The sequence below is a fragment of the Hoplias malabaricus genome, chromosome 6 (genome assembly GCF_029633855.1).
Source record: "Hoplias malabaricus isolate fHopMal1 chromosome 6, fHopMal1.hap1, whole genome shotgun sequence".
In the NCBI taxonomy this organism is placed as follows: Eukaryota; Metazoa; Chordata; class Actinopteri; order Characiformes; family Erythrinidae; genus Hoplias; species Hoplias malabaricus.
The window spans coordinates 10,059,031-10,086,637 of record NC_089805.1 but is presented as its reverse complement, the minus strand read 5'-3'; the positions used below and the strand labels follow the sequence as shown (position 1 = coordinate 10,086,637).

The 27,607-nt window shown below is 40.8% G+C and overlaps 1 protein-coding gene across 2 annotated transcripts; it reads right to left on the bottom strand.

Annotated features, from left to right (window-relative positions):
- Positions 1–427: 427 nt before the first annotated feature.
- Positions 428–27,607, bottom strand: snx13 (sorting nexin 13). 2 transcript variants are annotated; one of them, XM_066674643.1, is made up of 26 exons: positions 27,469–27,607; positions 18,081–18,193; positions 17,807–17,909; positions 17,545–17,634; positions 15,212–15,333; positions 14,612–14,733; positions 13,296–13,400; positions 12,762–12,850; positions 12,578–12,661; positions 11,407–11,545; positions 11,087–11,175; positions 10,880–10,979; positions 10,477–10,670; positions 9,690–9,794; positions 9,382–9,514; positions 9,186–9,223; positions 9,026–9,095; positions 7,997–8,175; positions 7,696–7,803; positions 6,857–6,967; positions 5,798–5,959; positions 5,622–5,687; positions 5,125–5,270; positions 4,666–4,734; positions 4,458–4,570; positions 428–4,369 (listed from the first exon to the last, which is right to left on the bottom strand). In XM_066674643.1, the coding sequence occupies exons 1-26, from the start codon at positions 27,478–27,480 to the stop codon at positions 4,137–4,139; spliced, it is 2,895 nt and encodes a 964-aa protein (XP_066530740.1). In that variant the 5' UTR covers positions 27,481–27,607; the 3' UTR covers positions 428–4,136. The 2 variants fall into 2 exon arrangements, with proteins under 2 accessions (XP_066530740.1, XP_066530742.1); XM_066674645.1 differs by having other exon boundaries at positions 7,997–8,139.

The window sequence follows — 27,607 nt, the reverse complement described above, 5'->3', positions numbered from 1 at the left end:
ACTATTTGTTTTGGTTTGTGCTCTAAACTCTTTTAATCCTGGTTAAACTCTGGGTGGAATGTGCAAGAACTGCCAGAAGTAAATGCAGGGAATAAATAATCAGCAGAAATAAAACCAGCTAATAGGTAACGTTTATCTTGAATGAAAATGGAATTCAACTCACAAGTGAGTCATTCTAGTCAGGGTCAGTGTAGCTGGAGTCCTACCCACAATCATTGTGCACAAGGCAGGAACACTCCCTAGACCAGGCATCACACACTCACCCTCTCACTCACACGGTCTAGAATAATACACACAATAAGACCCAAAAAAAAAAAAAAAAAAAATCACCCGATGACATGGAAAAATAAAACTGACCATTAAAATATTCAGGTTAATGACCTCTTCCCGGATTCATTACAAACGACAGCACGCAGTGTGCGGGGAGTTAGTCAGAGTTAAAGTTTTATTAGTGTTATACTCAGTTCTGCTGCTCAAAATGAATATCGTAGAAGCATGATGCAAACACTCTAAACCCTTTGAGTCTTCATTTTTCAGTCTGTTAGATCGACCGTGACATTCAAATTGATTTGTTTTTTTTTTTTCTTGTTTGTTAAAGAAAAATAAGAAAATATAATCGACAGTACATTTAGGCACACTGTTGACACATACTGTACACTGATATGCACAAGTAATCATCATAGATTCATATGTATGGGGATTTATAAAACAGAAAAAAAAAAAAAAAACAGAAGGGAGCAGAGAGCCAAAGACTGAGTCCAAAGGTAAGTTGGAGTGTGTTCACTCAGTAAGAGAGAGGCGGGCGGCTAAAGCTGACGCCGGTGCTGCGGAGCATCAGTTTAACCAATCACAGAAGGCTGCAGCTGATCAATAGCCACTCGCAGCAGACACGAGCCACTTATGGACCAAGAGTCAGGAGCGGTTCTGACCACACGTTGCCGGCCAATCACAGCAAACGATAGCCACATGGCATCACAGCATGCTGAAAGAGAATTCTATCAGAACCTGACAAAATCCCCTTCTGAAGAAAGTTAAAATTAAGTGCTATTTAATTCACAAATAATCATTTTGCATTCGCATCCACTGCGCTGACCACTAACCCACACATCTTCTGTCTTAAAGTCAGAGACCATCTTTTCAGCTCTTTTCCAGTCAAAACAGCTATTGATTACAAGTTATTTGTTTGAGATGATAACAGGAAGGAGAAAATTCACAAAGAACATGGGACTCCTAGCAACCATGCAAGACCTGGTAACAGCAGCAAAACCGTCTGCTTCAGAGAGGAAAAGAATTAAATAAAAACAGCATTCAAATTTTGCATCATCTTTCTGATGATCAAAATTAATAACCTGAACTTAGTGGCTGTTTTGACTGGAAATGAAATAAATAAAGGGTGGTGCCTGACGTCGACAGAGGACATGAATGGATCCTCCTCCATTTGGGCTGAAGGGTAACCAGGTCCCATGCTGTAAAAGTCTATGACTCGTGACTTGATATAAATATACAGTATTCGTCCCATTCAGACTCAGTGGGACCACACGTACAGGACCCCTTACAGCAGGAAATAAGGAACAACAACATCATCCAAAACTCTGACGTCAGCCACAGGTCTTACCAGCCAGCACCTGAAAACGCCTCCATGTACTAATCAATGCCTACTGATCTAATACCGTATGCTCTCCTTCTCCCAGAGCAGGTTAGCCATGCGCGGACGAGTGAAATCCATTGTCGAGAAAACACAACGGTCACCGGGAATAAGACAAAATTAAAAACGCAAAAGCTAGACTTATAAAACAAGTCCTTCACATAAACTGATCAATTTACAACAACGGAATGTAGGTTTGGAGTAAATCTCTTTTTTTTTTTTTTTTTTTTTTTTTTAAATAATATTGTTGGATACTTTTATAGTTCTCAAATAGTTTTAGCTTCTGAATACAATTATTCAAACACATGCATTAAAGAGAAATAATATTGCACGAAAAACAAACCACATATTCAGGAAAAAGTCTGGATATCTTTAATAATGCTCTGAGCAGGTGTGTGCAATTTTCAGCAACACTGTACTGAAGGGCAGCATTTTTATAAAGCAATAAAATACCTACATAAGCCTCCCATGACAACATTCATCACGGCTCTGATGCCATTTCCCTAAAGCCGACCTGAACTGGAATTTACAGGCTTTGAACACTCCAAAGGGAAAAGTTGAATACTTATTCTTAAAATGACCCTTAAAAGCCTTAATTTTAAACAGAATTAAACAAAAAGTGATAATGAATTAACTGTTAGGTGTCATACGGCACCACTACAGCATCAATTACAACCCGCGTCCTGTAGCTGTAACAGTGTAAAAATGCGGAAGATAGTTTGGTCACGTCTAATTTGTTTATAATATGGAATTCAGCCAGTTACCTGTTTTTCAGCTGAATACTTTGTTTTTAAAAAGTCTTTTACACGTGATTTCTGAGGGAATTTTGCTCTGTTGCGCTGAGGTGACCCAGCATTAACGTATTTAATTAATCTATTTTATTTCTTTTTTATATATATTGTCAATAACCGTTTACTTTGAAACCTACGTGTTGTGGTTTATGCAGCAAGGTCATAAATTCTACACCGACTAAACTTTATAGCAATGTAAGGAAGCAACTACTTGACAATTCTGTGCAAGCCCTACATTTAATTTCAGTAAAGTATAAGACAACTGATGCTTGTTGAATTAACTAACTATAAAGCTCTACATACGTTTAATTCTGGTGTTATGAAAGGCTTATACGGGAGTCAGGAATCCTTAAGAACACTGCTCTTTAGTAAAGTGTTATCGACTTCATTTTTGTTTTTTAGGATATAAGGGAAGCTACTTATAGCACGCGTCTTGGTTTTAGAATTAAGGCTGATTTACTGACTGGCACTGGCAGACACTTCTGACTTCGACAGGGCTGCGTTGTAGTGCTACACTCATTTCTGATAGTGTACTGGGTTTAAAAAAAAAAAGCAACAAAAAAATTAAAATGTGTACATGTGCACACACACACACCCCAGTGTCTGAACTGAGTTTTCGTTTAAAAAACAAAAAATAATAATAATAATAAACTAAAACAAAAAACCCACACCTGGACAAGCACAGACAACAGTTTGCTAGGGACAGGTACATTCGTTAAAGCGTATTAAAGCATCTATCTGTACGATTTCTCCTCCCACAGATGCCTCCCACCAGGTCAGCTGTCAAACACTCACTGGTTCATGCTGTAACCCATGGGACCATCCCATTTCAAACCTGATCTTAGCTTTAAACTTGGGTTTACACTTTAATCTCCACGATTATAGATCATATTTGAAAAGTCTGCATTCTCAGCCCCACTCTGTGTTCCAGTGCTGCAAATATATTTGGTTATTAAATCATTTTATAAACGTGTCATATGTAGAAATGGTTGCAGTTGGTAAAAGGTGACATATGGTGCGATTAAAACCCAGCCTGCCAAGATCCCTTAAATGATACGTCTTCACCTAAAGCTACCCTTAAGTTTGTGGCAATGTAGCATAGTAAGTGTAAGACTAAGCAGTATCAGCAGGGCCCCCCCACCCCTCCCCCCTTCCAATCTCCGTTAGCTTGTTTAAAAATCATACAGTACATCTTATGGCCAACAACACATCTGTGGAACAGTGGCTGACCTTCGCTACTTTCCACTGGGAATATTCCCACATTGCAACTTTCTCCCAAATTAAAAAAAAACCCAAAACAAAACATAAAAGAAAAAAAAAGAAAAAAATACTAAATGCTGACGTTACAGGTCAGGCACTGCAGTCTCAGTGGTACAGATGTGAAAGTGTTTGAATGAACGCACCACAATGCTTAAAAGGAAAAAAAAAAAAAAAAACGAGTCCGCTATGCTACAGCCGCATTGATACAGTGCTTCTATTGAGAACAGGGATGATTTCTGGGGGAAGGACCAGGAGGAGAAGATGGCAGGGGTGTGCAATCCATCTTCCTTACACAGTACACATGCACACGAATCCACTCATCCATCCATCCATCTGTCCATCCCACCGCCCCCCTGCCCTGGACCTTGTTCCATCCTCTCTGGCGGGCCGGTCCCTCCTGTTCTGCGAGTGGCGCCTCCTAGTGGCTGAGGCGGGGTCTGTCACCTCTTCTGGAGGCTGCGGATTTTCTGCGAGTATGCGTGCATGCGAAGCGAACGCGAGTGCAGCTTGACAAACAGCTCGGGGAACTTGTACTGTGGGAACATGGTCTCCAGATAGCCCTCCAGGAAGACGTAGGCCAGACGCCGGTTCAGTTGCTGGTGCTGGAACATGTCGAAGACCCTCAGGATGCCCTTCCGTGTGGTTTCTGCCCCAATGATGTGCTTTAGCTCGTCTGTGAGGAAAGAAAACAAAAGAAGGGAAGCAGTTAAGGCTTTGGAAATCCAGCACAAATCGTAAGGGTTAGTCAGAGGTTAGCGCACCTGGCATGATCCCCAGCAGGGTGGTTTTAGCAGCTACTCTCGTCCTCATGCGGGTGCTCTTCTCTCTGCGCGGAGGCGTCTCTGCCAGGATTCCATTCGGCCAGTAGGAATCCCTGTAAGGAAACGTTATGAGCATAAGACGAGTGTTTACGTTTTTACAATCAGAAGCAAAACTTAATTCTTTAAAAAACTCATCACAGCACTTTACCTAAACCTCTTCACATAGTCAGCCACTTGTTCAGGAGAAGTCATGAAGTCAACGTGATCCACAATCTTCCTGCAATATCACAGAAAAACAATTTCCCTATTAATGACCTTTAAAACAAACTGAAATGAAATCCTAGTGAAGAAGTTATAAATCCTTGCTACTGTAACTAAATTTACTTTTTCGTCACTTTCCAATTTAATATAAACTGAAAATATTTTTTTTTACTTTTTGCATAAATCTGATTATGAATGGACCAACAAAATGGTTTAAACAGCTTGGAATTACATATATCTTTACATTCACCTGGAAATACATTTAACTACATTAAATTGCCATTTGCTGTTTACAATAACAACACAGTTAAATCAGCATTTTCATGTAGATGTACTGCAGATATAAAAGGCTTCGAGCTTGAGTTTCTAAAGTGTTTGCACACATGTACATCTTTATACATTGTACCTGTTGATAGTGTCCCCATAGGTGGCTCTAATGAGCTGCTGCAGAAGATTCTTGATGTTCCTCCTGAGCCATTGATTCCTCTCCTTCAGGTCAAACACCTCGTCCATCAGCAGCAGCATGACACGCAGAGGGATGTTATCATCCACCTTCACACAGACAAGGGCACACCAACCATTAATCAGGAACTGCTCAGTGACACAACTGTTACAACACTGCAGTATACAGAAAGTCTACAAAGCACCTTAGTCTTTTTAGACTTTTTAAACACTCCGAGTTTCAGTCATTCTCTGACAAGGTAAAAAGTGCCACCAGCGTATGTAGTAACATACTGTAAATACAGTAACATGTAGTGTATCTACGTTCCAGAATTCAATTTAAAAAAAAAAAAAAAAAAAAGAGCATTTTCATAGAGGGCATTAAGTGAATTTATCTCCCAAAGTAAATAAATAAAAAAGCACTACATTGATAATCCTGCAGGGGGCAGTATGGTCACTCACATTATCATCCAGCTGAGCAGACACTCTGCAGTGCTCAGGGTCTGTTTTTGGCATCAGGGGCGGGACCTAAGGAGCACAACAGATATTTATTTACTTATTTTCCACAAGATAATTCTAAGCAAAATTAGATAAGCAATTAATAGTAAGAAAATAACTTTTAAGACCAAGTGTCCTGCCTTGAAAATGGATTGTCGAAGGTCCTGTCCGAGCCTCTCGGACATGCGGCCCATGTTGTCGGACATTTTCGTCATCCCCTCGGCCAGACTGTCGGGAAGCGACTTCACAGCGTTGGACACGTTCCGCATGGAGCTTCGAAGAGGATTCACAAAGGTGTCCATCTACAATATTAAAAGGTTAAATAAATGAAGAAGTGACTGTAGCTTGTAGTTCCTTAATCTGATAAAGATCGTATAAGAGTAGACAATAGTAAATACAATTCAGGCTTTACTACTGCTTTAACCATGCAATGTCTATTACATTATTATTATTATTATTATTATTATTGTCCTATAACTTTACTAATGGGCGGCATGGTGGCGTAGCAGGTAGTGTCGCAGTCACACAGCTCCAGGGGCCTGGAGGTTTTGGGTTTGATTCCCGCTTCGGGTGACTGTCTGTGAGAAGTGTGGTGTGTTCTCCCTGTGTCTGCGTGGGTTTCCTCCGGGTGACTGTCTGAGAGGAGTGTGGTGTGTTCTCCCTGTGTCTGCGTGGGTTTCCTCCGGGTGACTGTCTGAGAGGAGTGTGGTGTGTTCTCCCTGTGTCTGCGTGGGTTTCCTCCGGGTGACTGTCTGTGAGGAGTGTGGTGTGTTCTCCCTGTGTCTGCGTGGGTTTCCTCCGGGTGACTGTCTGTGAGGAGTGTGGGGTGTTCTCCCTGTGTCTGCGTGGGTTTCCTCCGGGTGACTGTCTGAGAGGAGTGTGGTGTGTTCTCCCTGTGTCTGCGTGGGTTTCCTCCGGGTGACTGTCTGCGAGGAGTGTGGTGTGTTCTCCCTGTGTCTGCGTGGGTTTCCTCCGGGTGACTGTCTGTGAGGAGTGTGGTGTGTTCTCCTTGTGTCTGCGTGGGTTTCCTCTGGACTTTAAACACATTTGTTTCAGTCTATTTTTGTTTTATTTAGAAAAGACAATTTAAGCCATTTGTAACTGAAAACATGGGATTCTATGTGCTGTGGTCTTGGAAATGTTGACAGTACAGATGGTTATTTGAGGTCTTTCAGATAGAGGTTAGGATCTTTTTTCACCTTCCGGGCAAAGTCGCCCTTGCCCTTGCTGTAAGCTTTGTTCTCCAGGAAGTCTTGAACATAGGGCATCAACATGGGGCAGGCTTTTACCATTTCTGGATTCAGAAGGAGCTGAAAAACATACAATAATAATGCCACCAATATCCTACTGTTGTCTAAACAATATACAAATATCCCCAATATGGCAACTTCACATTTGAAAACAAAAACATTACAGTAATCCCTCGCTACTTCGCAGTTCATCTTTCGCGGATTCGCTACTTGGCAATTTTTTCAAGGAGGCTTATGGCTGCTACAGCGGATATTGAGGGAAAATCTAGGAAAAATGTAAGTATTTCTTACGTACAGTACATGAACTGTTCATGTCCACATCCGAGTGAAATTTACTTACGCTAAATCACAGATTAGGAATTACTCTATTAAAGAAACTGGTAGGATATCACATGTAGTTCCAGCTGTTAACAGTAACAGGGAGGGTTTTAAAAGTCCAAATACTCGTTAAATACATAAAAAAAAAAAAAAAATCAATCTCTTTCCTCTTTACTTTATTTGTAATGTAAGTTAAATGGTAACTACATTATTCCAAACTTTTTGAGCATTTCTGTTTGTTATTATATTCCCTTGTAACTTATTTATACAGAAATGAGAGAAATACTGTTGAAATACTGGATATTTGACTTTGGGAAGGTGTTCGTAGGACAAATTTTGTGCATGTACATTGTGGGCCCAGAGGGAAATGATTACCTTTAGAAAGTTACAATTAGAAAGAAAACACAGGTTTAGGTTTCCTAAGGCTTTAAAGAGTTCATTAATCTGTTTAAATCAGAAAGTGAGCCTACCTGCAAGTAAGCATTGAGGTCTTTTTTTCTCCTCTCCAGAAAGTCCCTGTCCATGTTGTTGAATGTTTTCTTCCCGGGAAGTTTTAATACAGAGTTCAGGTTCTCAAACTAGAGTCAATAAAACAATATTCAATGAGTACTATCATACTGGTAAATATTAGTAATCACTAATTAAAATGCTCAGTTTGGGTGCCATCGGGTGGGTCTCCCATAGGAGCAGCCGTGTTAAATATTTGCAACATATGAATGTCTAAAGGGTCAGTATAACGGCTAGTGACTTATCACACCCTGGCCCTCTCACCTGCTCGATGATGCGCATGTGAAAGTCATGAAAGTCGCTGTAGCGGCGGTACGTTTTCCACGTGTCCTCACTGCCGTCTGGGTTCTTACGAAAGACGGTGATGGCGTAGAGAGCGTACGTCTTTCCATGGTCATTGCACACGCCTGGCACAGGAAGTTGGTTTAGAGAAGCATCAGCTACTACTCAGCACAAGCCGAAGGGGTGGAGATGGAAGAGGTGGAGGACGAGGTGGAGAGGGATAAATGAGGTGGGCAGCACACGGGACAAACATATTCCAGGGAAAGAGAGAATAAAGATGAGAAATGGTAGAAGCAGGGATCAGGAAAGACAGCAGAAAGTGAAGACAGAGACAGTACAGGCCAGAAAGGAGAGGACGTAGGGAGCAGAAAGTTGATTAATAAATATAGGAGAAAGAAGAAAGTGTAAGATGAAGAGGAAGAGAAAAAAATAAGCAAGAAAAGGTAACAAAAATAGGGAAAAAAGAGAGAGCGGCAGTGAGAGAGCAGAGAGAAGAAAAAAAGCAAGAGTTAAATAGGGGAGAAAGAGAGATAGATATGGGAGTGGAGACAGTGGTGAGGAGATGTGGATGTGGGAACAGACAAGCCAAACCACAGGGACATGGAAAACAAAAAAAACAGAGGACAGGGAAAACGTAAAAGGAGAAAAAGGAAGAACAGAAGAAATGGTAAAGGTGATGAAATAAAAATGCTGTGAAAAAAAATAAAGTACACACAGGAGGAAAGGAAGAAAAACAACCAACAGCAAATGATTTGAAAAGCAAAGTATTTGGAAAGGACTGATGTAGAGGATAAATTATAAAAAACAATATGAAGGTGGAAAATATAAAGAATTGGCTAAAGCAGGAAGAGGGGAAGCGCTGCAGAGAAAGACCTATTCCCTCAAATCAAAACAGAAGCCATTTTAATTGTTTTTCTTTGCCCAGCAGAGTGGAGAGTAGAGCAGATAATAATACCAACACTATCATCTAATTAAGGAGGTTCAATCTACAAATATATGACGTGAACATACCAGTATCAGAGATAAAAGCATGAAGCTGCAAGGACTCATCTGTGGCTGCGCTGGTGAGGTCATCCAAGGACTAGTAAACACAACAGAAAACACACATGGTTTAGAAACAGCAAAAACATGATTCAGTTGGAAAAAATCCTGTAAAAGTTATGTCACCAACCAAATTGATGCTTCCAGTTGGAGACCCGTTGAAAGACTCTAAATAAAAAGAAGCAAGGATTAAAAAAAAAGAGCTTTGGAACTCTGCACTGTTATTACAAGTCTGCTTTTGTTGTAGCAACTTTGACAATTAACATCCCCTGCAAATCAAACTGGAACAGGGGCTCGTGTCAAATAAGCGCCCAAATCGTTCTTACCTAAATCTCCATCATCAGAGCCTCTGTAACTGGGCTCCTTCAGCATGTCCAGCTCAGCCAGCATGCGCACATACAGAGGATGCTGCCTGAAGGACGGGTAGAACCGCTCATCTCTCAAAATCATGTCATACACCTGTGAGCAAGAAGCAGAGGGTAAGACATGTAGTCCATAAAGCCTGATGTTACAAGCCAGAAACAATTCTGAGAGAGAGAGAGAGAGAGAGAGAGAGAGAGAGAGAGAGAGAGAGAGAGAGAGAGAGAGAGAGAGAGAGAGAGAGAGAGAGAGAGAGAGAGAGAGAGAGAGACACCTTTCTCTGGATGTCATCAAAGATTTCAGGGGTGGGATCCTCTTTGTTGAGTTTCTCAGCCAGTCTGCTCAGAGAAGCCTCGTCCAACTGCACTCTGGGGGAGGCCTGAGGACAGGAAAGCATCTGTTAATCTCTACACCCTTTCCTTCCCTCTCACAAAGCTAATACTCAAGGTTCAACACATAAGATTGAACCTTTTCAATTCATTTTAACAAATCCCAAGCCGGCAGGTCTCCTAAATGCACTAATCCAATTTGAGCAGGACACGCTGCTCTTCAAACAGCAATATTGCCGTATATAGGACATCTAATGACTTTACGTGTCAAATATGAAGCTATTTACATAGGCCAAAATTAAGGTTTATTAAAAAAGGGCACTCAATCCCCTTTCCACTCATTAGTATTAAACAGGGGACATGTGCACAAGGTTAAAAAACCATTTGCATCATTTCTACCTTATCCTAAAAGTGCCTGAATAGCAGAGACATGCTTAAAACCTGAAACTGGCTTAGTTTTTACACTGGATCTATACGATTAATGGGAAAACTAGTGATTACAAATGAGCATATTAAAAACTGCATATTTTCAATAGATTTGAATATGTGGTCTATGGTGCCTTACCACGTACGGCACAGTACAGTTACAGTTACAGTACAATAACAGTTCAAGTGGCCAACATCACAAAAACCTCGAGTTTACTCGTACTACTGTTAAGTGCAGAAAGGACTCTGAATAAAGGCAAATCTGATGAAATAATAGAAAAACAAAAAATGAAACTTCACGAGGACCTTGTCTGAAAGATACTGCTCATAGACGCCCAGAGCGGCCGCCTTCAGCAGGCCTTTGGTTTGGCTGCTCTGCTTCTTTCCGTCTTTCTGCCAGCTCTGCATGACCTCCAGCTGCTGCTGCGCTGTTACCCTGTAACCTTCCACCGTCAGCCAGAAGAACAGGTCCGCCTGACCCCCCATCTGCTGCATGTAGTCTGGACACAGGCGGAGAGAGGGTACAGAGTTGTTATACAAAAAAGTGTGAGGACCTCGGGTAAAACCACGTTTTTATTCAACCGCTTAGACATTACTCTAAAATATAACATATATAACAAATAATATAACAAAGTCCCCTGTGCAAATATTAAGACACACTTTTCCACACAAGGATCGAACCTGTGAATTGCAGATGTGCAACACTCACCCATAAAGAACTGCAGAGCTATGTTGTGCATCAAGATATTGTCCAGTGGGATTATGCACAGTTTCCCAAAATTTGCTGCAAGCTTCAAAGTATCCACTTCCTGGAAAAGCATAAATAACCACAGATTATTTCCAGATATGCTCCCGCCTGACGGTCCAGTGACCCACTAAACTTCAGCTAGTGTATTCATTTTAAATATATCCTTACCTTTCCTGATTGTAGCCGTTGTATCCTTGTTTCACAAACTTTTTTCACAAACAGTAAACTGTTGATCTGATTCTTGATCACATTGATATCTGCAGGAAAATGTAAAAGGATGAAATAGAAATTGGGAACATTCATGATAATTGGCTTAATAAAATGGTTCAAAATGACCTGCAAACTTCTGTTAAATTAGATTCAAAGTGTAGTTTCCATTTTGGAGCCGAGGTGTTTTCCCTGACAGTAACAATATACACATTGCTTTTGTCAAGGAGAGAGCGAGAGAGAGAATATGAATGGGTGTGTGTGTGTGTGTGTTTGTTTACCATCTCCTGCAGTGTCTAAGGAGCGCAGGTACTGGAGCTCTTCCAGTACTTTGTCTTTGACGGCCTCCAGTTCGGCCGGCTTGTCAGTCAGCTTCAGGATGTTCATGAAGGCTTCATAGTTGCAGCTGGAGTCTCTGATCTACACACAAGCACACACACATATGCTGACATGAGCTCACAGCATACAGGCGTGCATGGATAAAAGCAAACACACCACACACGCCCAGCTACACACTCACATATCTAAACCTTTATGGTCTGAATTCCCAATCCAGAAAGATAAGGCAGAAGAAAACAAATCAGAATGGCCAAGGTCCACACCCAAACTGCATCAACTCCTCACGTGTGTGGGGATATTATACCAAAGGCAAACCAACAGCAAACTTTTGTCAGCTTTGTGCCTGAAATTAGAGCACCTCCACACAACCTGGTTAACTTGTGTATACTCTGTGCCCTTATTTAGCGAGCTGGGTTTTGAGCCAAGGCACAGCCTGGAGAGAGGGATATTAAAGCAGGGGATGGAAGCGAATTTTGTTAATGACAACAATATACGCCACTCCACTTTCCGAGTATTCTAATATTTGCAGAATATCCCGGCCGAAGCTCCAAACCCCCCCCAAAAAATAAAAAGTATTCACGACAGCCCTAATGAAAACATAAGCTAAACAAACAGTGATAATATCTCAACAAATGTGATGCAAAACACCTCAAAAATATATAGCAAGGCTTGGCGTGGGAGGAAACCGGAAAACCCGGAGGAAACCCACACAGACACAGGGAGAACAGACCACACTCCTCACAGACAGTCACCCGGAGGAAACCCACGCTGACACAGGGAGAACACACCACACTCCTCACAGTCAGTCACCCGGAGGAAACCCACGCAGACACAGGGAGAACACACCACACTCCTCACAGACAGAGACCCGGAGCGGGAATCGAACCCACAACTCCACCTGTTCAACTTCAACTGTTATGTAACAGTCATCATCTATTAATCATCTCTGTCTATCTGGGAAATCTCTCACACAGATCAAAAGTAAACAGCTATTTTTCCAAATCTGTATCTTCAGTTATTGATTATAAAGTTAGATATCCTAATATTGTTGAGGTTGCGATGCTTCACGAACAAAATAATAAACCACCCACACATCAGAGAAGACAGACTTACCATCCAAATGACAAACTGATTGATATAATCTGGATCACTCAGTTGGCTGATCAGTGGTAGAAGAACTCCTCTTGCCAAAATTTCCTACAAAGAAATGTCCATTATTTAAATAATTGCAAATGCTAGTGTACATGTTCTAGTATCCCCACCGTTTCTAGGTGTTTAGTAAGAGATTTAGCCTCACCCTGAGGAAATATCTCATGTTTTTGTTGTGGAAGTCTCCAGGAGGTAGTAACAGATACAGCAGCACCTCACACAGATCTCGCAGGAAGCCTGGGGCAAGAGTGCGCAATTTTTAAACCACAAAAGAAAAGTGATAAATTGCTCTGAAGTCTCTGAATTAAAATGGTTCACACTCCATAGAGGATGTTCCTTAGACTGCAGAGTCATGTTTTATACCAGTTTAATACATACAGCTGATGCACACAGGCCTCTAGGTGTCATTATAACAGTCGTATCATAATGTAAAGAAGAAATACTGAATTAAATAATTGACTGCGTCTTTAAATAGATTTATAGATGTGAGATCAGTGAAGTGGGTTGTCTAGAGCTACAAGGCTAATCCAGATAAAAACAAGAGTAACTCAGAAAACCGCATGTTGTATATAAACAAGTGATCAAGTAAGCTGTTTTTGCTGTAAAGGAGGTAGTGCGCCCATCTCATTATTACCAGACATCCCAACCTAAGCTTTCTCTGTGTATCACCAATGTGTCTCACCTTCCTCATCCTTGGGGGAGGTACACACCATGTCCCTGCAGATCTTCCTCTCCATCTCCACCTCAGCTTCAAAGAACGCGTCCAACAGCTCGTCTGGGGAATCACCTGCAGCAGAGAAACGTATATCAACATCCATTCATGTGGCAGATGTTTTTTTTTTCCAAAGCTATTTACATAATGCTATGATGGAGCCAACTTACAAACACATATCCTACATTTTACTACCGGAAAAGTGCAGATAGTCACAGTATTAAAGGCGACGATATTTTATAAGGGTCATTCAATCATTCACTCATTCTCTTTAACCGTTATCTAGTTCAGGGTTGCGGTGGGTCCAGAGCCTACCATGAATCACTGGGTGCACGGGGCCACACACACACACTTTTGAGTCACCAATCCACCTACCAACAGGTGGGGGGAAACTGGAGCACTTGGAGGAAACCCACGCAGACACAGGTAGAACACAAACTTCATACAATCACATGTCCATAAAGCTCCTTAGCAATTTCCTAAGCAGCATCTTGAAGATGACAGGACATTCAGGCAAATAAACTAAGCTACAGTCGTGTTCAGATTTTGAAAGAAAAAAAAAAAAAAAAACACCAAACACAGATGTTTTTGTCCAGCTTCCTACTGTGAGAAACAATAACATTATGGGTCTGTAAGGAGTGTGCAATTGCTAATAAAATGGAAATACACACAGCCTAGACCTCAATAACATCCTGTGTAGCAGAAAAATCAACATAAACTTAAGGTGGTACAAAAATTCCTGCATATTTCTTTGAAAAACTGAGCACACAAAATATAGAAAATATGATATTGGATTAAAGTATATATAGTTGTTGTCAAATGTTTGATTATTTTCAATGATACTGATGGAAATGATGAAGTTTTAATTAAAGGTCATTTGATTTCTATATAAACAAACTGAATGTGGTCTCTGACTTTTGCACAGTACCATGAAATAAGGATGAGAAATTGTACACACATTCACACAGTCCTGAACTAAGGCAATACCTTTTATAAAACAGAAAAACACGAGTGGACAAACGGATCTTAAATTCTGGAATGGTACCAAAGACACTGTCCTGGGCCAAGACCCAAAAATAGATCCATGCAGCAGCAGAAAACAAGTCTATTCTTGTAGGCTATTTTATCAGCTAAACATTTTGTACCAGTCTTGAGGTCTCTAGCTCTTCCACTCACCACTGAACATACAGTTTACAGCAAAAAGTAGAAAGCATTCCTAAGTCTACCTTCAAAATGTCACCACGAAATGGCATGTTTTCTTAAAATACAAGAAAAGCGTGGCTCACGTTGTTTGGGGTCCTCTCCCTCGTTCAGCCTCTCCTGGGCCTTTCTGAAGACGCGGAGGTGGGTGGCGAAATCGTCCACCAGTCGGGTGGTGAAATAAGGCTGCCAGTCCACCTCTTTGGACCTGAAGAAAAAAAAAATATGCATAATGTCACTGCCAAAGAATACATACTAATAGCTACACCCACATCTACAGCTTGTGTTTTGTTGAATGTATTAAACTGTAAAACCTCTCTAAGAAAGAAAAACTGACTATGTCACAGCAGAGTAAACATACCCATGGCCACAAAGCTTCTTCAGTTTCAATAAACTTACCTTTAAAGCATTCTGCCTTGATATGTTAACAATTTACACTGTTTTCTTTTCTGTAAAGGTTTTGTTATGACACCTTTATTGGCACATATAGCAAATAATACACATGTATAGTGTTGCATGGGGAAATTGCATTTGCTGAGCTCCTGGAACCATTTCAAAGTTGACATTTTACACAGTTTTTAATACAGCAGATAAATCAAAAATCCACATGGCTGTATTCCTACTTGAAATGCTGCCAAAAAAAAAAATGTCCCTTTTTTTTAGATTCAAAAGTTGGTAGTTAGTACCGTGTAGAGAACTGGACAAGAGCATTCTGCACCGTCTGCCTGATCTCCAGAAGGAAGGATTCATCCTCACTGAGGGTGTAATACCAGTACTGGATATAGTCCCTCATAGCAAACTGGATCACCTGCAGCAAGACAGGAGCAGATCAGGGCGTCAGGAAAATCATTCATCTAATTCAGATGAAAACAAGAGAGATTCAAGTCAGGTATCATCATTTCCCCTAACTCCGCCGTCCACTAATTCTGGCCACTGCCGTATATGGTGCAATTCTGCTCTCTCTCTTCGCCAATCGCATTGGGTAAAACAATAAAACGTAAATTCAAGCCTTAATAGGGCATTTAAACATGAGTCTTGCAAGAAATCACATATCTAAACAATATTTAAGTATCTCTAACAGTGTTGTAATTCTTTTGTGTGCAAAACTGCATGTGGAACACAACACATTTGCATTTCGTGACAGATATTTCCCTCGGTGTAAAAGTTAGCTTACTGGTTAGCTTCATTTTCTCTGAGGGGGAAAATCTACCGCCATTGTAATCCTTACATGTAGAGTACGGATAACAACACAGGGCAAACGTAATCTCATTGTGAATCTCTTAAAACCACTGAATGTGGTAGCAACTGTCTCGTTTGACTGTCACAAGCAGGGGAGGTGGCCGAAGTTTGGGGGCACCAATAATCTTAGCAGTATTGGCACCTACTTAATATGTTTTTAGATAAAAACGCTTTTGTTTATCTTTCAAAGTCAAGCAGGTCTTGGACGTTAATCTACACATATTTGACTCCTGAAAAATGTTGATTTGAGTAAGTACTTCTATTTATTTACGATTAGCTAAGATTTCCATTATTGTATTGTAATTACAAGTGGCCGGAACTAGGGGTCCCTACGCTAACTAAGTCACTAGTGCACACAGAAGCTGATCAACATGACGCTCTGGCAGATCACTATCTGTTTTTACTCGATCATGGGGAAGTTCTCATGGAGATTGGTGGCAGGAGGCCAAGAATCTGGACTGTGTCAGAGAGGAGACGTAACTACATTTAAACTGATGCTGAATTGGAGTAGGTTCAGAGATTCCTGTTGTCTAAGCTGAGTGGACGTATGTGGGACACATTGCATAAGCCCTGAAAAACACATCATGCAGCTGCATCTCTGAGGTGTTTGTCCAAGGCACAAGGAAGTAGGGCTGTTGTGATTACATGATTAAATCAGATTATTGGATTTTATGTCTGGTGTCTGTCGCCACCACAGTCATTTTCTTAATTTCTCTGGAATGAACATTTCACAAACACCCATTGGAAACGCATCTTGTTCACACATAATTTTGCAGTTGATTTAATTTGAAGGATTCTCCTTTATGTATATTTTATAGTCAAATTGATTAATCATTAAAAACACCAGTAAATGTTTTCAGAACTAATAACTGATTGTGGGCAGCATGGTGGTGCAACGGGTCGTGTAGCTGTCACAAAGCTCCAGGGTCCTGGGGTTGTCAGTTTGAAACCCACTCCGGGTGACTGTCTGAGAGGAGTTTGGTATGTTCTCCATTTTGCTCCCATGGTCCAAAAAACACATGTTGGTAGGTGGATTAGTGTTCGTAGGTGTGAATGTGTAAGTAATTATGTGAGTGTGTGTCGCCCTGCGAAGGACTGGCGCCCCCTTCAGGGTGTGTTTCTGCCTTGGGCCCAGTGATTCTGGGTAGGCTCCAAACCCTGAACTGGGTAAATGGTTACAGACAACGAATGAATGAATATAACTAATTGTGACAGCACTGCATGTTTTCACCAGAAGGATGGAGTTGGTATTTGAGAGTGTGTCTGTTTCCGTCCTAAACGGTTCTTTACATAAAATACAGCTAACCTTGTAAAAAACAGCCAATCTAAAGTGCATGATCCAGTGAAGGACAATGGACCCACTGATGGTCCCCTAAACACACTGAATGCATTTTTTCCAGAGAATCTGCCCACTATACCTCCCAATTACACAGATGTTATGGTAATGGAGCAGGGCAATGCTGTAGGATTCCTTCTTACACTGATCAGCAGCGTGATGCAAAAAGTAAAATGCATTGAAATATGTCTGCATTCAAAAACAAGGAAGGAAGTGGTAACATTCTAGATCATCAGTTTTGCATTTTGTGAGAAAGAGCCTTTCCAGTGAGAAAGTGAAGTGTCTGCACTATACGCTTAGCAGAAGTGTGTGCACATGTGTGGCTGCCTCACAGGACATGTGATGCTTCATTATTGCTGCATCATCACCCCAAACGTTGGTGCTTTTGACACTTAACATTCCACAAAGGCATGACTCTGCACTTCCTGCTTCAGCAGAATGTACCTGTTGTAGTGGCTCGTCGATGATGTTGGATCCTGTCAAACGCCGGTCGATCTTTATTGGTTTTGTCTCCAGCTTTAGCTCCTCCAAAGTCTGGAAATGATTGTAAGGTTGCTTTAGATCTGTCAAGTCAACTTAAGCATTGTTATTTTTTCAATGTTTCCTGTATATATAACTGTAAAATGACCTTCTTCTGTGGCATCAAACACCATTCATGGATGCAGAATTACAGCTTACATGTGTCTTATTGTGATTATCACTGTACCTTTGCTATGCCAGTCTGTGTGGGAGGCAGGTAGGAGTGTTCACACTTCTCTAGGTGTTTCTCTGAGTTTGTCTTTCCAAATAAAAAGGTGACAGCAATGCCCCTAAATAGAAAGAAATAAAAAGCTTATTATCAAAAGCACAGCCAGTGGCCCCTGCAGGAGTAAAGATAAGCTTATTCAGATTCATAGAGGGCATCTGTGAACCAAGATGCTGGGCAGACATGGAGGAGTCCTGCTGAGAGTAGAGCTCCTCGTCTGCATTTGTCCACTCACCCGCCAACGAAACAGAAGATATAAAATGCCAGATAAAAGATGGCGAAGGGTCCGAATGTAATGAGGAAAAGCACGACTCCTAGACCTCCCCATCCCCAGATGGACAGACTGGCCTGGAAAACACATTAAAAGATGACAAGAAGATTAACATGCATATTGTCAAACAGGGATGCACACATTTGTAAATTGCATGCAATGTTGCAACAAACATTAGCATTTCTATTTTAATGAATTTAAAAAGTTTCTAAAAAAAAATGTGCCCCAGATTCTGTTTCTGCAGCTGTTTTTTTATGAAACAGGAAATGGACATGATATAACAATGATAAACAAAAAAATCTTTAGCTATGTCTTTTAATGTAATGATTTTATGAAAATATATAAAAATGAAATTAATTATGAAAATCATTAGTTAATATTTATGAAGTTTTATAAGTTGCAATAGACAAAATAACAAAAAAAATCAAGTGTTATGTTGTCTTGGTAACATATTAGTGTTCTTATGTCACCTTTCACAATAACAATTAGAGCTGGGTAATAATTCAGTATCAACACATTACAATACAAAACTTTTCCGTAACAAATATATAAATTTATTTATATATAAATAAATTTAATATTTCAATATACATTATTTACAGCTTTCAACTTTCTCAATACCAATACTGAAATGATGCCATCGCAAAAACTTAAAACGTCAGGAAAAATAATGTACTTTCTCTACAAGCTGAGGGCAGCCGGCAAAAATAGCTGCTTGTTTACTGTGATGCCACACGACGTTTCACCACTTCTGGGTCCAATTGTGCCTTCGGCCCCGTGTCGTACATTCATGAGACGTGTCTACTGTTTGAATAAAGCTGAACGCCACAATCAATTATTTGATCTCAGTTCAGGAGTTCAGTAAAAGAAATAAATTCAACATAAAAGGAAGCAAACGGCAGCACTTTTTGCATTCTGATCTGTGTGAGCTGCCATGTCTCCTGGAGCAGAGAAGCTGTGAAGAGAGAGCCGTCTCTCCCGCTGCTACCGGTGATACTTTTCTATTAAAAAGTACCTAAGGTTTTTACAGAAAGACGTCTTTAAATAACTCGCAGAAGGTCTGAAAAGTGGCTAAAGCTAGCGGCAAACCCTTAAGGGAGGGAGTGTAGGCAAAGCGCTGCGAGCGCACACTGTCCCCGTGTGGCACCCAGTGGAAATATCGCTCTTACATTCCTTAAAATACCCGTACACATTATATGGGGTTTTGTACTGTTTTTAATGACAGTTTTGAGATACTTTTCTAGTATTGTATACCGTGCAGCACTAACTGACTGACATTCATTACAGGGTGCTGCTACCAACCGATTGCACTCAATTTTAAAGTTAATTTAAAGCTATTAACATCGAGCCAAGAGATTTATGTTTCATGCTGATGTCATATTTCTTGTTTTCTCTTGAAAGTTTCTTTGGCTTTTCTATTGTCCATATTAATATTATAATTGTGTTATATTGACTGAAATTAAGAAATATACCGTGATAGAAATCTTTGGCCATATCGCCCAGCCCCAATAAGGATATACATCATCGTATCACACACACCTTTAAATACAAAGCCTGCAGGAATTCCATTGTGTAGATACATAATCACAATACAGCATTTAGTCCGTATCATACAGCAGCCTTACAAGAGAATACTGTGAGACATCAGAATTAACCAAGGTCAAGATGCACATTGCTGAAACACCCTGATTCCACACACTCAGATGAGCACAGCGCAAATAAGGGCTGCCTCTTGTGCTCTGTGTCAATATCACCTGAACCAGGGTCAAGGTAATTTAAGCTACTTTGATCTGAGAACAGGAGCCAAAGCTTGTCATGTCAGTGATGCCCAGAATATACACAAAGCCCAGTGAAGAACTGAAAGCGAGGGTTAGTTTGAATGAAACATAACCAGCAGTCGTTTCCTATAGGCACTGAAAGTTAAGTATGAAACTACTTGTTTAAAATAGTCTTATACTTATTGATGAAAATATATAATTATTTTATTTCCTTTTATATTTGTTTCTAAACAGACAACTGTAAATTGAAAAGTCAGAAAAGGTCACCACAGAAAAAAAAAATAGAAAACACTGGTGTATCAAGGCTGTTTTGAATGGCCAGTGCCTGGCTGCTGGGTCTGAATGAACTAAATATGAACACTTTGATAAAGGGATATAAAAAGAGAGAGAGAGAGAGAGAGAGAGAGAGAGGAGGGGGGGGGGGTGTCCAGGTCCAGTCACCAGGTTTCCTGTTTTTGTCAGGGCAGGAAAACCAGTGCTCCGGCCTGTAGCGTCACTGCGTCCTCCTGACCCAGAACTTAGCAGATGAAAAATGCAACATTTTTTTGCCAGAAGCACAATCACTGAAATAATTGTAGAAATGTGTTTATGCATCAAATATACATATATTTTGTTCAGGGGTCACTGGCACTAAATACCAGAAACAAACCTGTTCTATGTTTAACACTCTCTGCTGCTGTTTTTCAGCAATCATAGCAAGCTATATATAGCTTCAAATATTTTGACCACAAAACGGTGACATATTATAGCTCTTTTTTCCACAAGACATCATAGTTCTGCTCCATTTCAGCTCGTACTGGCCCTCTGACATAAAAGAAGGTCCAGAGCTGTGATTGGAGAGGTTCAGACGAAGATGCAGGACAATTCCAAAGTCTCAAAGACATTTCTAAGAGTTCATGATTTCTAACTTGTGCAGACAACAACAACAAAAAAACTGACTGGGTAGACTTGTTTCACAATCTGTGGGTTGGTAGGCTTCAGATAGCCAGATAATGTACAAAGGCACTGAATATGTTATGGTCCTATTTAATGATGAAGAAAAATTATATGCTGGTCTAATGACGGTATATCCATCCATCCATCCATCCATACCAATGACGGTATAAAACGCCATAATTTATTTTCCACTTTATCTGTAAGTTTTGAAAATTACTACTATTATTATTATTATTATTACTACTACTACTTTTAGCTCAGATCAGATTAGTTCCCTTGCAGATTTGGAAAGATCTGCTGTTGACAACAACAGAACCTGCCAGACAGGAAGAGGAGTTGGGAGCTGACAGGCATTTGAGCAAGAAAAAAAAAAAAGTCTGAGTGTTTTAGAGTGACTGTGTCAAAGACCAAGCGATCAAGTCATGGTTCAAGGAACGTGAGGTAACACTAGGACAGGAAATCTCGAATCAGACAAGCGCACAGACAACATATTAATAACTCAAGCCTACGAGGTGTCAAGAGAGCAGACGTATCCTCGATAACGCTGCTCTGACTGCTGACGGGTAGATATTCTGATTGTTCACTACCGTTACTGGCATTTCTTTACTATTCAGTGAAACCCGACTGGGGCGGAAGCTTGAGTCAGTCATTCGAGCTAATGCCTGCATGTGTCAGAACAATCGAGTGGCATCTCTCTTTCACAATCGCCACGATGTATGGTTATTATTAGTGCAGTATCTGAATGCATTATGAGCAGTATGTGGGTGAGGCTGAGCAAAAAAGGCTCAGGTCCATGGTCTGGTCTCACTGCCTGGAGCTTTTCAGAATAGGTCATGGGGAACCTACATCCGTATTTCATTTGAAGCCTCCCATACAAAAACCCAGAGTGAAAAAGAGCACAGTGAAGTCTAGAGAACATGCTGGAACTGAGAAGAGGTGTTTTGTATAACAGAGAGAGTAGTCACAGGCAATCTGTACTGTGCCCAGACATGTTTAACCCCCAACGTCCAGATCGTTTGACTAGTGCGAGTGCTCTGCTGAACCTTTCCCGTGCCTACTTGAGGAGGCGGGCCTGGGCACAGTTCAGTTGGACCCAGTCTGAGTGCTAATCGTGCTCAGGCAAGGAACGTGTATGTAATGTCACTCACTGTAACACCACTCTGGTCTACTTATAGATATACACTTTGTCTAAGGCCGAGCGGCAGGGTTTGCTGGAAGCATTTGCTGATATATTTGTTAAAATCCAGCCTCCTAAAGAAAAAAAAAAAATAAAAAAAATAACTTTGTATACATGCAGTATGATTAAACAAAAAAGGTAAGACATGTGAAAGTGCAGGGAGTCACTGCTGACAAAACAACTCCAAATAAACCATAAAATACAGGCTTGAACTCCATTGTGCTGTGTGTACAAAAAAAAATACAAGAAAGAAGCCAAGGCACTTTTTCAAAATAAAAGCTGCTGTCTGATGATGTAAGCCAGCACAGGTTTGGAACAACACAGTGTGAGTGAAGCCAGCAAAGGAGTGGGGAGTGGGAACCACAGCAATTCGGCACGGTAAATTTCAGCCGGGCCAAGTGTGAGTACAACTTAGTCCAGAAAAACAAAATAGTCAATCCTTTCAGGGTGGGAATACTGAACAAGATGAAACCAAATAAACAGGTAACTGCCAAGCTCAGTAAAACTCTACAGAAATATAGCTAGGCCTAATTAATCTCAAAATTCAGACTCTGTACTAGTTTACGCGAGCTTCCTACTTTTTCCTGGAATAGTGCAAATTTGTATTGAAAACGTCAAACGTGCATCAATATCTAAAACAGAAACACGTATTGTGCCATCTCTAGCTGAAAGAAAAGCAATCCCTGGACGACGACTCAGTTTCCTGGAGTACGGCTTCCCTTCAGATAGTTGTGTTTTACTTTTTAATGATTTCAAGACGAGGCCCATTCTGAAGGAACGGCATCATATTCATCTTGACGCTCCAGACTTGGTTTGAAAGGAGTGACTCACTCCGCAAAACGAAGCGGCTCGATAAAGCTTTTTATCAGCTAAATTCCCATGCTGCTGCACACTCTGCTCCATTCATCTTCCCTTCACACGACTGCCCTGTCATGGGCTTCTCGCTGAAATGCTTCACAGGGGTTTGATCTCCCCCTAGACTAACTGGGTGGGAGTCAAACAGCATGGTTTATTATGCTGAGACAGAAGAAACATGTTCAAAAAAGACAGAGAGGAGCTGCAGGGAAATACGAAACAGGCGACAGTCTACAAGTGTAGGATCAAATCGGCTTAATTGCTTAAAAGGGTTTATGAATTGCAGGTTTAGTCTAAACAACAGCACAATATCGTTTAAATATAACCCTGCTTTAAACAACACAGATAAGACGTGTGGGGAAACTGGGCAGATAAGGGAGGCCTGTACTGTATCCAGGCAAATTTAACTGGATAAAACAAATGGGGACTCAAGGTCTTGGCCCAAGACAGCCTGACATATTTACCCCGTTGTGAGCTCGACTGTTCAGACCGCAGAGTGAGAGACCAAAGCAGACAATGGAGACAAAAAAAATCCCAAGCCGAATGAAAGTACGGCTCTTTAGAAGCTTTGGATTTGCCCTTGCCTTGTGTCTTACAAGCTTTTCCACGTGGTCAGAAGAATGTTTATCAAGAGTCTCCTTATCAAAATGCAAATGACTGAAAGGCACCCATGGCAGAGTCAGAGCCAGTGAAAACAAGATAACACTGAGCAGAAACTCACAGTTGATTACAAAAACAAAGCAAACTAGAGTCTGGCATCAAACAGACATTGGCTCAAACTTATTGTAAAAAACGGTGCACTCAAACTCAACCCATTTTATTTTAATCAGTGTCATCTTTGGTGTATCTCTGCGATCACATCTGGCACAAGTGTGTGTAATTTTATATGTAACAGTTTAAGTGTAACAGCACTTGATTTGCAGATATATACTCTTAGACACTTATCTATATCATCAAAAATAGTCTTAAAAATAACAACATTAATAATCTGTAGCCATGGTGATCCAGTTCAAATACAAGTGATTGCTACATGCTGCACCTCCTTCAGGCTCTTTTAAGGGAGAGCTGTAATAACAGCCCTTTTCTGTGATCATATGGGGATATGTCCCCCAAAAAAAGGTGATAAACAATATTAATGTAATTTAAAGTCCACTGATATAATTATAATTTATTAGCATAATAATGCAACTACACTCCTTTAAAACCAATAAGCATTTAACAAAACACAGTTATTAAATACCTATCATCATTCTGGAGAGGTGCGTATCAAACAGTAATTAATTTCACATACTCATTCAGATTCCATGTTAAAATATTCTGAATGCATTTATTTGCAAAACAGGCAGCAGCGCAAAACACTGTCTGCAATGTGAATAGTTTGTGTGTTATGCTGCGTTTCTGTGGCATGTCGCTCCTGAACTTATACGGCACACTGCCAGTCAAAAAGGCTTCACTCATTAGTGAGTCTGACCTGCTTTCTTTAAACAAGAGCATGATACGTACAGCATAAGCCCATCTAGTGATAGACATCGGTCTATTTGGCTCTCTTCCCATTTGGTAAACAGAACTGGGAGGTGGAAGAGGAAGATGTGAGGGCGGATACATAACTATGCTTAGTAAAACATGAATATGAAATTCCAACATGGGGGTTGTGTAAACTGTAAGCTCTGTAATCCTAAATATAAACTCTAAAAAGCTAACAAGATTTCTCCAAGTTCACTACTAATTAATTAACTGAAAGTCTCACACTCTAGGTTTATTACACTCCTCTGGACATTAGGATGCACCATCAGAGACATAATAACAGCACAATACTACTATGTTGTTATTATAAGTGGCGCTGTACCTTAGACTAGATTATATTTCACCAAGACTGCTTATGACCTCAAAATCTGTTGGACAAATGCAAACTAAGCTACAATCGAGCGATATTACGACACCTTAAAAGCAGTGTCTGTTCCTCCTAGGATTGTAAAGTCAAGCTAAAAGTAATAGAGACAAAGAACATCAGCCCATATGCTCAGCGGTTTTATAGAGCATTCCTGATTAACGGCACAATGTGACCAGTGATGACACAGTGTGAGCAGATCATGCTTAAGAGACACCTCGTAAGCTGATTACTGCAGTTGCTTCCTCTCTGAACATGCTGGATCGAGTCCTAACCTGCACTCTGAACACAACCCCATGTCACTCACTTCTCACAGAGGAGGGTGGGGGGCAGAAACACTCAGCAGAATCAGTGTATGGACTGTAAATTAATACAAATATAACTGCAGTCACAAGATAGATTTACAGCTGTACTGCAAAACCGCACTGTTTTAAACACGCCAGTATTGATAACTCACTGGGAAACCCCTCACTATCAACACTAGGCCTACTTTTGCTGGGAAAACAAGGCTTGTAGGTTTCTGCTTTTTTACTTTTTTACAGTTTTTAAGAAAAAACTGTTCAGTATGAACTTAGAACTAAAACTGAGAAACTATTCTGACCTCAGGATTCCTTTCTAATAAATGAACCATAATACATTCCTCAACAAACTATGAAAGATGGTTCTTAGCTGCAATGAGATTGCGATTAGTCCTCTCTGTGTGTGTACACATGAGAGCGAGAGACAAGAGAGAATGAGGGAACAGTAGCTCTGCTGTACTGGGGTCCATTTGTGAAGCCTGCCATCATCTAAACAGGAGACCCTATCCTTTCACAACAATACAGCAATCATACATAAATACGCTTCAACAATAGCCCATAATGCCATTAATCAGTGGGTTGCGAACAATGTACAATGCGCAAGGCCTCGATATGTAAATGCATGCGTCTCCTTGCACACCTGATGAGCAAGTGCTCCCACACTGGCATAAGCTTCGATTAAGAACGGATAATGGGATTAAGATGAGCGTGCACCTCTTAATCTTTTGGCACCTGTAATGCATGTTCATAGGTGCTCTATAAACGTAGTGCTTCTTCAACAACATGATCCAGCTCATTTAGAGGGTCTACCACTATGTAGGTGGGCTGGGGCTTTATTAATAACAGTGAAGAAAAGAAGCCAATAGGACTGTGTTTTAATATTTGGGGTGACTCAGGATTCTTGGACAAACTGCACATGTTTGTTCTAAGTAATGAAAGTAAAGTTAAGAGTTCCGCAGCAACCACAAACATAGCGTTATCAACCATCTGCTAAAATACTGCGTTCAGTATTTCAGCAATGGTTAACTTGCGGTCACCTGATGTGGCCCAGGAGGTCTATGCATGACCATGTAGGTCACACCTGAGTAAGGCCAAGTCTATACAAGGTTATGATAACACAACTGTTGATGTTATCAACTTTACACCTTACTGTTCATGCAAAATCCAAATGTCACGGCCTAGTGACACGGATGCAAACTCGTCCAGCCTAGTTACAGCACAGCCTCCTGCTAAAGAGGATTTCACAATCATGTAAAGTCATGCACTGTTTGCACAATGATGTTATCACAACCAGCCAATCAGGTGTTTCCCCTCATCATTTACATTTCACATCATTTTTCTACACAATTAAAGAGACCTTTAAAAGTATTCAAAAACTCACTTAGTGGCCATTTTGACGGTGGGGTTTTTGTTTCAGGAGTGATAATACATGCAATCAGAGGTGGACAACTTATGATTATGACGTTTTTACTGTGATACACAATAAATTGTTTGATAATGTCAAAGCTGTTAGCGTATGAATAACTCAAATCTGCACCCTTCCTTACAAAGTAAACAAAATATTCTTGTGGGACTGGAATTAATGCAGCATATTTAAACACTGCAGGCAAGCGTACAGGTATCACAGTGTAAGTTCTGCATCATCGCCCACCTCTATAAAGCAGTTTAAAGTTAAAGTTAGTCTGCATGAAAACAAGACAAGATACTAACTCTTAGAAGGAGAGAGCTGAAGTTTGTCACGAACGTGGCTAGTACCAAGTAACAAAAGAAAATTAACACAACTTTGTGAAGTAACTGCACTTGTTCTACCTAAACCGAATCTGGAAGCTCTCAACGTCGAGGTCCAGTTTCTATTCATTCTTACCAGGTAACAAATAAGAAATAAACAACACGACTGTGGAGAAACAGCAGTTATTCCACCTTAATCAGATAGTGGAAGCTGTGGAAGTCTGAGCTCCACTTTCTATACACCCTATCCAACTGTGTGAAGCAACTGCAGTTATTCCACCTTAAACAGAGTCTATAAACCACAATTCCAATTTTCAAATTAATAGAACACAACACAAGTAACTGCAGTTGTTCCACCTTAAACCGTGTGTAGAAGCTCTGGAAGTCAGAGCTCCAGTTTCTAATGAACGTAACCAAGTAACTGAGCCACGCTAGCGAGCAAAGCTAATTTAAACAAGTTGTCAGCGTTGGGAATGACTTAAGCCGGTCGTATTAAGCCTTGTAATCCCACATCCGATGCCTGCAGGTGTTTTCTCCGGTTCCCGGTTCTGTGTTTACCTGTCAGTCCGCTCGGAAAAGCAGCTCAGAGGCTAACGGCAATGTAGCCGAACCTGGCTATCTACTACTGCCCCTTCTTAACCCACAACGGCCCGCAAACTCCTTCCCCACAAAGGCTCCGGCGCGCACTCACCTCCGCAAACATGGTTCAAAGCGTCGGGGAAGGGGTCGTCCACCTTAACCCCAGCGCATTTTGCGAGTTTTAAGGTCGCGCTGCTGTCGTTTATAGGCGGGGAGCTCTCCACACTCCGTACTCTCTCCGGAGAGTCGCC

Bases quoted from the DNA above. Each gene is read 5' to 3' on its own strand.
- snx13 (XM_066674643.1), bottom strand. The intron at 17,910-18,080 runs GTGAGTGGACAA...CTTTCTATTTAG, and splicing joins ATCTTCTGTTTCGTTGGCGG to GGGCATTGCTGTCACCTTTT. The intron at 7,804-7,996 runs GTGAGAGGGCCA...TATTGACTCTAG, and splicing joins ACATGCGCATCATCGAGCAG to TTTGAGAACCTGAACTCTGT.